Below are 10,805 nucleotides of genomic sequence, written 5' to 3'. Positions count from 1 at the left end.
GGCGGGGAGGGGGGATCTGGTCTCATCCTCACACCAGCCCCTCTCCGGGTTCGCCAAATGCTTTGAAGTTGGAGCTTCCCAGGCCAAAAAGCTGCAGAGGGGGGGTCGCTGCCCCCTCCTCCCTCCCCATTCCTATTTTTGGGTTCCACACCTCAGCACCCGGGGTTACCCCCCCGGCACAGCCCCTTCGGGGGTTACTGGGGTGGAGGGGGAAAAAAACCAACACAAATCCTCCCCCTGGTAGCTGCTCCCCCCCAGATATCCTCCCTTTCACTTCCAGAAGGGAGGGTTAACAGGAAGGTGGGTGACACTGGGAGGTGCCCCTGGGGCTGTTTATTCCTTGTCTAGACTGGGAGCATCTCCCAGAGCCAGGCAGAAGCAGGGTTAACGCCGCGGGGGGTTCACATCCTTCCCCTTTGTCCTTCTCCTTCTGCCCCACAGTGAAGCAGTGGCTGAACATCATGGGGGGAGGAGGGAATGCGGCCCCCAGCCTAGGAATTTCAGCTGGAATCATGTTGTAGGGCCAAATCTGAGTTACCAATGGATATTTTATTCAGGGAGGGGGGAACGAAGCAGATGTATATACATATACATTCAGTCATGTACGTTTCCTCCCCAAAAAAGGCCCCGTGAACATATATTACATGAGAAGGTCTCCAGATTATTATAATTATTAATATTATTATTATTATTTAAAAGCTGGGCTTGTGCCCCACAGGCCTGGCTGTGGAGGGCAGGTCCTCGCTGGCCCGGGATGCAGCAACTCAAGAAGATGGGGACATGTTTGGTGGCAGCTGTGTGACAACATCCTTTAGGACACCTGAAGAACAGACTCCATCTCTTCTCTCCCCCAGCACATGGCGCCAGTGTCCAACCATCAAAGTCATCTTTTGAGATCTCCTAAAACAGCCCTGGGATATTCAAGGCCAAATTTTTGGCCTTGGTTCTTCTTCCTTACCCTCAAGTCTCATGGACAGGCTGGGAAATGGTTTTGTGATGTCCAGAGGCCCATGGTGGGTGTGATCTCTTGGTGCTGGGAGATGCCAGAAGAAGGAGACAAGCGGTGCCAGACTCAGTGATTGTATCAGCAAGGAGAAAACATGCACAGCCACAGTGTGGGGTTCCCATCTCCACCTCTGCTCCTCTACCCTGTTCTAAAATGAACAACTCCTCACTCTGGCTCCCCATCATGACAGGGGGATGCTCACCCAGCCCACCCCGCTCCCACCCTCTCCCTCACTACTAGTGGGATATTATTCTGTGAAAGGCAAATCCTTCTGCCCCGTGGCAGCTGGACAAGGAGGGCACAGTCTCCTCTGCAGGCCTTGACTTTGCCTCCAGCCTGGTGAAGCATCTGGTTGCTCCCCAAAACCTGCTGGATGTCCCTGACTCAGTAGAGGGTGGCAGGGACAGGCTCCTGCCTGCAGGCAACGCTCCTGGTGGGGGCTGAGCCATGACAGGAGGGCTTGGGGGCCAGTTGGCTGCGGGGCAGCCGGGCACAGGCTCTGCTCTCCAAAAAGGAGCCCCCATCAGCTGTCCTTCCCCCGGGCAGGGCTAACACCAGGGGTCCCGCTCCGCCCGCCCGCGGCAGAGGGGCAGAAGCAGGGTTAACGCCGCGGGGGGTTCACATCCTTCCCCTTTGTCCTTCTCCTTCTGCCCCACAGTGAAGCAGTGGCTGAACATCATGGGGGGAGGAGGGAATGCGGCCCCCAGCCTAGGAATTTCAGCTGGAATCATGTTGTAGGGCCAAATCTGAGTTACCAATGGATATTTTATTCAGGGAGGGGGGAACGAAGCAGATGTATATACATATACATTCAGTCATGTACGTTTCCTCCCCAAAAAAGGCCCCGTGAACATATATTACATGAGAAGGTCTCCAGATTATTATAATTATTAATATTATTATTATTATTTAAAAGCTGGGCTTGTGCCCCACAGGCCTGGCTGTGGAGGGCAGGTCCTCGCTGGCCCGGGATGCAGCAACTCAATAAGATGGGGACATGTTTGGTGGCAGCTGTGTGACAACATCCTTTAGGACACCTGAAGAACAGACTCCATCTCTTCTCTCCCCCAGCACATGGCGCCAGTGTCCAACCATCAAAGTCATCTTTTGAGATCTCCTAAAACAGCCCTGGGATATTCAAGGCCAAATTTTTGGCCTTGGTTCTTCTTCCTTACCCTCAAGTCTCATGGACAGGCTGGGAAATGGTTTTGTGATGTCCAGAGGCCCATGGTGGGTGTGATCTCTTGGTGCTGGGAGATGCCAGAAGAAGGAGACAAGCGGTGCCAGACTCAGTGATTGTATCAGCAAGGAGAAAACATGCACAGCCACAGTGTGGGGTTCCCATCTCCACCTCTGCTCCTCTACCCTGTTCTAAAATGAACAACTCCTCACTCTGGCTCCCCATCATGACAGGGGGATGCTCACCCAGCCCACCCCGCTCCCACCCTCTCCCTCACTACTAGTGGGATATTATTCTGTGAAAGGCAAATCCTTCTGCCCCGTGGCAGCTGGACAAGGAGGGCACAGTCTCCTCTGCAGGCCTTGACTTTGCCTCCAGCCTGGTGAAGCATCTGGTTGCTCCCCAAAACCTGCTGGATGTCCCTGACTCAGTGGAGAGGGTGGCAGGGACAGGCTCCTGCCTGCAGGCAACGCTCCTGGTGGGGGCTGAGCCATGACAGGAGGGCTTGGGGGCCAGTTGGCTGCGGGGCAGCCGGGCACAGGCTCTGCTCTCCAAAAAGGAGCCCCCATCAGCTGTCCTTCCCCCGGGCAGGGCTAACACCAGGGGTCCCGCTCCGCCCGCCCGCGGCAGAGGCTGTCGCTGCGCTGCCAGGCGCTGCCGATCAGGCTCTGGGCATCCTCACACTTCTTCTTGATGGCAGCGTCCAGAATGGCCTTGTGCAGGAGGTCGACCTGAAACACACGTGTGGGGCAGTCGGAGGGGGGAACAAAGGACAGCTGCTTCTGTCCCGTGCTGTAAAACCACCTCAAAAACAGGTGGGGAAGTCATGTGTCATCAGTGTGGGTGGTAGAGGGGGACAGGGCTGAACCACCTTCCTCCCTGCTCACCTTGGCAGGCCTCAATGTCATGGCCCACACACCAGGGGACTCAGGCTCTACACCCCACAGTTATACAGCCACAGAGATGCTCCATGGCTCTCCTGCCCTTCATGGGAAAGCTGGGGAAAAAATCCACCCACTCCTTCCCAGGAGGATGCCAGAGGAAAGGTGTGACACAGCCTGGCACACTCACCTGGTAGATGCTCCTCCACGCGGCGTTCAGCGCCGACAGGAACCTCTCCAGTTCTGTAGTGCAACTAAAATAGAGGACCCAGGGGGGCAGAAACTGCTTACGGTCCTGAGCAAACTCCTAAACACCAAGAGAGGGGCTGGGTGTTACCAGTGTGGTCCTTGCCCAGCCCTGGGCCAGCCAGTCCCACAGCACTAGGCTCACCAGGATGCAGTACTCCTTGCTGGCCTCGGTGGAGACAGCGCTGATGTCCGTCAGCTCTGCTGTGCCCAGCGAGCGGAAGAAGCTTGTCTGGCAGTCCTCATGGCAAGTGAAAACCTTCTCATCTGTCAGCACGAGGCAGCAGGGGACACAAGGCATGGGGGCAACACCCTGGGGGATCACCTGCACCAGGTTGGGGAGAGGAGAGGTTAAAATCGTAAACATGGAATGATTTGGGTTGGAAAGGACCTTAAAGATCATCTAGATCCAACCCCCTGCATGGGCAGGGACACCTCCCACCAGCCCAGGTTGCTCCAAGCCCCATCCAACCTGCTCTTCAACACTGCCAGGGATGGGGCAGCCACAGCTGTGGGGCTGTTTAGTCTGGAGTAGAGAAGACTGAAAGGGGATCATATTAATGTCTATAAATATCTGAAGGGTGGGTGTCCAGAAGAGGCCAGTCTCTTTTCACTGGTGCCTTGTGACAGGACGAGGGGCAGTGGATGCAAACTGGAACACAGGAAGTTCCACCTCAACATGGGGAAAAACTTCTTTCCTGTGAGGGTGATGGAGCCCTGGGACAGGCTGCCCAGAGGGGTTGTGGAGTCTCCTTCTCTGAAGACTTTCAGGACCCATATGGACACGTTCCTCTGTGGCCTTCCCAGTGTGGTCCTACTCTGGCAGGGAGGTTGGACTCAATCTCCAGAGGTCACTTCCAACCCTGGCCATTCTGTGGTTCTATGCACCCATGCTCAGGTGGGGGGCCTGTCCCCAGCTCACCCCTTTGGAGACAGCCTGGCAGAAGTACTGCATCCAGTCTGCCATGTCCTCCTCGTTCTCGGCGCTCAGCTCCAGGGAGGGCCGGTCCGTCAGGATCACCTGGAAGGAGTGGGGCCGGTCGGTGGTGTTGGAGCGCCGGCATCCCCCGCACTGCTCGCCGCTGGGAGAGAGGGGAGGTGGACATCAGGGGGGTGGAGGAGACTGTCCCCACCTGCCCTCCCGAGGCTGCAGGCCAGCCCCTGCCCCCCCAAGCACTCTCTTCCCATCTGTGACATCCCCTGTGGTTGCTCCAAGGATGGCGTCTGCACATCGTGGCGGAGCCAGAGCTGAGCATGGTGGGTTTGTGGAGGTCGCCCAGCCTGGCTCCTGAAGGGGCACATCAGCCCTTCAGAGGCCAATTCCTCATCAAAAGGTGGGCCTGGTGTGCAAAAACCACGAGGAAACAAACCCATCTCCAGCTTCCTGCACCAGAGCCAAAGCAAACGGGCACCTGACCCAGGCAGGAGTAAGCAGAGAGTCCTGCGGCACAGGCGGGGTCATGATCTGTCCCCAAACACCTCCCTGAACATCCCAAGGAGCTCCTGATCCCCACATCCCCACGAGTCTGGGTGCAACATCCTGCCCACCACTTACCCCATGTTGATGGAGAGCAGAGGGGTGACGTCCGTGCGGTCCGGGTACTGGTACAAGATCCCGTTGCTGCCGTGTGGGAAGGTGAGAAGTGGTCACTGGAGACAAACACCCTCTGGGTCCCACAGACACTCCTGCCCTGCCTGCCCCTCTGTGGGGTTGTGTTCCTGCTGCTGGGTGACTACAACTGGTGGCTTTAGCCTCCCAGGTGATAAACTGGGTTCTCTCCACCTCCCAGGCAGCTCCTCCACAGCTAACTGGTCCCAGCACCTTCTCCAACAAGCCCCAGTCATGACCCACAGTCCCAGAACCCACCTGAGCACCACAAAGCAGGTCTTCCACTGCTCCTTGCCCAGGTAGGAAGTCCCTGCCTTGTAGTGCAGGATGCCATCCTTGGTGACTGTGTTCTCCATGGAGGTGCAGCTGTTGGTGGTGGGTCCCAGCGCCTCGTCCATGGGGTCTTCCCAGTGAACGAGGCCATAGAAACGCACAACCACGTTGCAGGCCTGCCAAGTCAGGTGGAGAAATCAACAGGAGGGAGTTTCCCTGAGCCTCCCTCACAGGTAGTGATGGCCACAATATCCAAACTCACCTCACACTTGGACTCCTGGGCCACAAACTTGGCAAGTGCCAGTTTCTCCATGGTGGCATCTGTGAGGATACTGGGGTATGGGGGCTCCCGGCAGCCTTTGATCATGGCTGACTTCAAGGAGACCAGGAAGAACCTGAGAGGGAGATGGAGATCTCTGATGAGGCCCAGGGGAAACAGCCCTTCATCTCCACTCAGATGCCTAAGGGGCTTCCCTTCAATGTGGGCCTCTGGTCTTTCAGACCAAGAGGTCCTGAAATCAACCCAGAGACCAAAGACAACAAGGTTTGCAAAGTCTGAACTCCAGGAAGGAGCCTGGGTAAGACTGGGAGACAGGACATCCATCCCAACCCAGATCCCAGTATGACCATCCAGGCCCTACACAGCTCACCTCCCTGAGCTGACAATACACCTGTGGACATGCTTGGAAACTCAAGACATTGTCCCTACTCAAGTGACATAAAGGACACAGTCTGCATGTCCCAGAGCCCTGAGGCCACCAGCCTGAGGGACAGGGTGACCACTGTGTAGATCCAAGGAGGACACTCTGGCCTTCTCCATGCTCAGGGCACTTGCAGCTGCCCACAGGGTTAACAACTGGCATCAAACCAAACCCCAAAGCCCCACTGGTGGCAGAACTTTGTCATGGAGGGCTGCCACTGGAGTCTCTTGTGTTCCCCAAGTCACGCTGGGAGTCCAAGGTACAGGGCAGAGGTCCCACACCCTGGGGGACAGTGTCATGGTTCACCACCTGGTTCCTGCTTACTCGGTGAGAGCCATGTCCGCGGTGTCGAGCAGGAACTGCTTCCTCCGGTTGGTGCACACCAGGGTCACTGTCTGCTGGTCCAGCCCAACCTGTGCCAGAGATGACTGGGTAAGGAAGCCAGGTGAGGGACAAGGGGTGGTCCAGCAGGGCTAAGCCTGGCTTCTGGCCCCAGGGAAGAAGGTCACTGGTCGCTCTGCTGCCCGTGTGGAGATACGAGCAACCAAGGGGTGGCATTTGAGGAGAGGGATCACTTCTAGCTCCCCCAGTCCCGAAGATTCACTGGCCAAAACTCTCCCTGTGGACAGAGAGGTGGCCAGAAACACCCCACCACAATGCTCCTGACACCCCCGTGGCCAGAGAGGTGAGGAGAGCCCCTCAGCTCCCCTCCTGCTCCCCCAAAGGACCAACAGCCCCAGGCTGTGCTCACCGAAATGTAGTCAAGCTCGTTGTAGGACACGGCCTCCTCCACCATGTAGGGCTTCTCTGCTGCCCCTGGCACAGACACAAAGAGCCACGTGAAGAGGGACACAGGAGCTCAGCACTGCCCAGGGATGTGCAGCTGCAGGGATGGACCTGCAAACCCAACCGTGTCCCAGGGCTTCTCAAGGGACAAGTCAACCTGAGCTCCTCCCTGAGACTGCCAGGAACACGAGGGAATGGTAGGAGCTGGCAGTGAAGGCAGTGAGCTACAGTGCCCTGGTTTATGGATAAGCCCTGGATCAAGTGAGCCTCCCTCCCTGCAGCTGAGCACCAGGATGGGATACCTTTCCGGATCAGGTACACGTAGCAGTCAGTCAGCAGGACATAGATCAGCTGCAGGTTCCCCTCCATGTGCCCCGTGCTCATTCGGATCATCTATGTGGAGAGAGAGGAGGTCTCAGCTGCTGCAGCCACAGAGCTGGTCCTACCCGGGAGATGGATCCCAACGAACTTACCCTGAACAACTGTTCCTCATTCTCCCGAAAGACGTGGATCATCAGCAGGAGGAGATGGTTGTTATCCACCCTGTGAAGAGACAGTAGAGGGTGGACACAGATGTGAGGCTGTGTGGGTCCAGGAAGGGCAATCTCATAGAATCATCAAATCCCAGACTGGCTTGGTTTGGAAGGGATCTTAAAGACCATCCAGTCCCAACCCCCTGCATGGGCAGGGACACCTTCCACCAGACCAGGTTGCTCCAAGACCCACACAACCTGCCCTTCAACACTGCCAGGGATGGGGCAGCCACAGCTTCCCTGGGCAACCTGGGCAGTGTCTCAGTCTGCTTCTTTATTGAACTTGTCCATGATTTGGGCACCTGTTGGCTACCCAAGACCTTCTCCTCCTGACTTTGTGCATCTTTAAAGGTCCCTTCCAATTCAAACCATTCTATGATTGTATGATCTTCATCCCAGAGAAGGATGAGCTTTGCCCCCCAGACCAAGGACAAAGCAGCAGCTTGAGCTCAAGACTGTTTGGGAGATGCTCTCCCTGCTGAGCAAAGCCAGCCTCACCTGAACTCAGAGGGATGGGTCAGCTCTGAAGGGCTGCCCTGCCCTTCCTCCACACCAGAGTCTTCAGTGCTGCTTGGAGAAGGGCTGGGCTGCTCCTTCTTCGGCTCCCGGAGACCCTGGGGCTCGGTGGTTTCCATCTGGCCACTTTGGGCTTCATCACTTGTCCCTCCAGACTCCTCTACTGCCCCAACTGCTTCTCCCTTTCCGCTCTCTTCTTCTTCTTCAGGAGCCTCAGGGCTACCAGAAACATGTGCCGGTTGGCCAGGCCCTGGAGGGTCATGGTGGCCACCACCTGGTGCAGCAGCGTTTGGACTCTCGACGGTAAAGCGGTAGAAGTCCATGGGGGCTGAAATCCCCTCGCTAAAGTCGCCAGAGGACGATCCATCTGGGGCCTCCCCTGGCGTGCCAGTCCGAAAGGACTGCCCGGGGGGCTCCCGGAGGGCTTCCCAGGCACTGGTGTCCAGCTGCCCGCTCAGCTTGTCCATCCCCCTGCTGAGCGGCTGCCCCAGGCTCTGCATGGACGTGTCCTTCATCCCGGGGATGCGCAAGGCCAGCCCGCTCAGGGCAGCGCGCTCAGCGCCCTCCTGCCCGCCCGCCCGCGCCTCGCCCGAGGGGCCAGCATCTCTCTGGGGCTCTTCTCTGTCACTCAGCCCGTTCAGGCTGCTGTCACCGCTGGGCTGCTGGCCCTGGAGCACTGCAGGAGGGGTGTTCACCACCTCCTCAGGCTTTGCTTTCTTCTTCTTGCTCGTTTTCTTCTTCTTGGCCAACCTGCGGGGTGAGAGACCAGTCACTCCTCTTTGCCTGCTCAGAGGAGCTAAAGAGCTGCTCCTCCCTCAAACAACAGGCTTCAAATGCAGAAGGTGAAACTGAGCTTAGATGCCAGGAGTGACTCTGCCTTCCAGGGGAGCACAAGAAACAAGAGTCACAGAGTGTTGGGGGGTGGAAGGGACCTCTGGGGATCATCCAGTCCAACCCCCTGCGTGTCCCTGTCAACCCCACAAGAAAAGCAGGAAAAAAAAACTAGTTTGGACACAGTTTCCTACCTACCCAAAATAGAAGAGGCACAGAACCAGCACCTTGGGTGCAAAGGGGAACAGAAATGGACGTGGAGCTGAACTGAGCTGGGAGAAACCCCTGAGAGCAAGACGCTGGGAAGGGAGAAGGTTTCAGGAGGAGGTGGGGATGCCGTGCCCGCCGCTGCCGGGAGAGGGAGATGCAGCCGGGACACGAGTGGTGGGAGTGTCCAGGCCTCCCATAGCACCCAAACTGCTGCCAGACTTCCCAAACTCTGGTTTGGGAAAGGAGTTCAGTGCTCTCTTTCATGTGTGTCTTCTGCTGGAAAGATGGGTGACTTGTAACTCAGCTCCTCTGCTCCTCCCATGAAAAACAGGGAGTAAGAGCCAAGCACAGGCCTGTTGGGCTGGTTCTGAGGTGTGCCTGTCCCTGGGTGGGAGCAGACAGAGCCTTGGGCTTTGTCTGGGTTGAAGGGCTCTGAGGGACCCCTGGGGATCTCCTCTGCAGGAGCCACACACAGGCCAGCAGGTCTGCGGAGGCATCTCCCTCAACAGGTTTAGCCACAGCTCATTGACACACAAAAAGGTGGGAGAGAAGATCCGAGACACTTGCTGCAAACCTGCCACCAGCTGGAGAGAGCTTCAAATAGAAGCTCAAGGCTTCCCCTAAGCAAAGGGGTTGATGCTGAGCCAGCCTGCAGCTCCACAGACCCATGAGATCACCTCTGTTGACATGTACAGAGCATCAGTTGGTCTCTGGAGGTATAAACCCCCACTTTCTTACGGTTGTATAAAGGCTACACCACCGATGGCGTTTCCAGTGGGCTAGAAAGGCTGGCACATCACCAGCCCCTGGTGACAGAGGACACTCAGGGGCACATTTCCAGGCCAGCCAGCTCTGCCCCTCACCTGATGACCTCCAGCTCTGTGCAGCTCTCAGACTGGTCCGTTCCTTCAGGGGTGGCTTCTGCCTTCTCCTGGGAAGCCGTGTGCACCGGCGTGGTGTCAGCAGAGGACAGGGCCTCAGCCTTCTCCTGGTTGAAGGGGTTGTGGCGCTGTGTTGGGCTCCTCACAGAGCCCCTGCTGCCATTGGCCTCTGAGGCAGTGGAGGGTGGGCAGCTCAGCGTGTCCGTCAGGTCTCCATCTGCAAAGACAAGAAGGGAAAAGCAGGATTCAGGTCAATGCAGGCGTTTGGAATCAAGTGGAGATCAAGCAAAGCTGCGTGCTGGGGGCTCGGGGCACTAGGTGGTCACTGAGTTGATTGCAGTGACACCATCCTGGGCACCATCAGACCCAACTAATTAGCTTCAGAATCACTGTGGGCTCTTTGCAAGGAGGGACAGAGAGGGCAGCGCACGACCCAGCGTCCCTCCAGGTTCTGCACCCACTGCAATTAAGGCAATGCCTGGAAAGAAGAGCTCGGTCACCCAGGAGCTGGATTAAGCAGAGGTAGCATCCTTGGGAAGGAACTTGAGGGGTCTTGGGCTCCTTAACAAGACGACAGCAACCTGACCAGGCTGCTGCCCCACCCTGCTGCTTCTCCCCTGGGACAGGGTCTTAGGAAGATGCTGGCTTGGCTGGAAGGGCAGGGATGGAGCCAGCCCATGGAGCAACCATGCTTAGGGAGTCAGCCCATGGAATAATCATCCTTAGGCAGTCAGCTGCTTTCATCACTTGCACGAGACACACACTTGGGGGGCTGGAAGTGTGGTGGAGGGGGGGATGTGGCATTCCCCAGGACAACAGGCTGCACAGACAGGTCGTAGCACAACCAGCTTGTTAGTCTTCAGAGGGAAAAGGAGCAGTGGAGAAGGGCTACAGGAGTCATGCTTGGTGTTACCCACCCACAGAGTCACAGTTAGAGGAAGGTTCCCCATGCCCTTCTCTTCTCCAGGACCCCTCATTCCCAAAGCCAGCTAGAAACCCCTTGCTAGGCAGGGACAGCCCTTCTGAAGGACACCACAGCCCCAGCAGACTGATCTGGGGGGGCACAGGTTTTGAGACAGAAAATGAAACCTCTTGTAAAAAATGATCCTAATGAAGGCAGTTTTGTGATGGCTGATGTCAAAACGCTGCTCT

The 10,805-nt window shown here is 57.0% G+C and overlaps 1 protein-coding gene across 1 annotated transcript in view; it reads right to left on the bottom strand.

Moving 5' to 3' along the window:
• Positions 1-2,779: 2,779 nt before the first annotated feature.
• The window catches only part of PLEKHM2 (pleckstrin homology domain containing, family M (with RUN domain) member 2), a 26,919-nt gene continuing 18,893 nt past the window's right edge, over positions 2,780-10,805 (bottom strand). Inside the window, exons 8-20 of the mRNA XM_009995743.1 lie at positions 9,636-9,870; positions 7,714-8,481; positions 7,156-7,225; positions 6,985-7,075; positions 6,648-6,712; positions 6,221-6,309; positions 5,458-5,590; positions 5,181-5,371; positions 4,869-4,934; positions 4,236-4,395; positions 3,459-3,638; positions 3,258-3,374; positions 2,780-2,917 (exon numbers count right to left, since the gene is read on the bottom strand). Of these exons, the coding sequence (XP_009994045.1) occupies positions 2,780-2,917; positions 3,258-3,374; positions 3,459-3,638; positions 4,236-4,395; positions 4,869-4,934; positions 5,181-5,371; positions 5,458-5,590; positions 6,221-6,309; positions 6,648-6,712; positions 6,985-7,075; positions 7,156-7,225; positions 7,714-8,481; positions 9,636-9,870 (2,303 nt within the window). The remainder of the gene's footprint in view (positions 2,918-3,257; positions 3,375-3,458; positions 3,639-4,235; positions 4,396-4,868; positions 4,935-5,180; positions 5,372-5,457; positions 5,591-6,220; positions 6,310-6,647; positions 6,713-6,984; positions 7,076-7,155; positions 7,226-7,713; positions 8,482-9,635; positions 9,871-10,805) is intronic.

Source organism: Chaetura pelagica, unplaced genomic scaffold (assembly GCF_000747805.2).
Source record: "Chaetura pelagica isolate M959 unplaced genomic scaffold, ChaPel_1.0 scaffold234, whole genome shotgun sequence".
Lineage (NCBI taxonomy): Eukaryota > Metazoa > Chordata > Aves > Apodiformes > Apodidae > Chaetura > Chaetura pelagica.
This window is presented reverse-complemented; position numbering and strand designations above follow the sequence as displayed.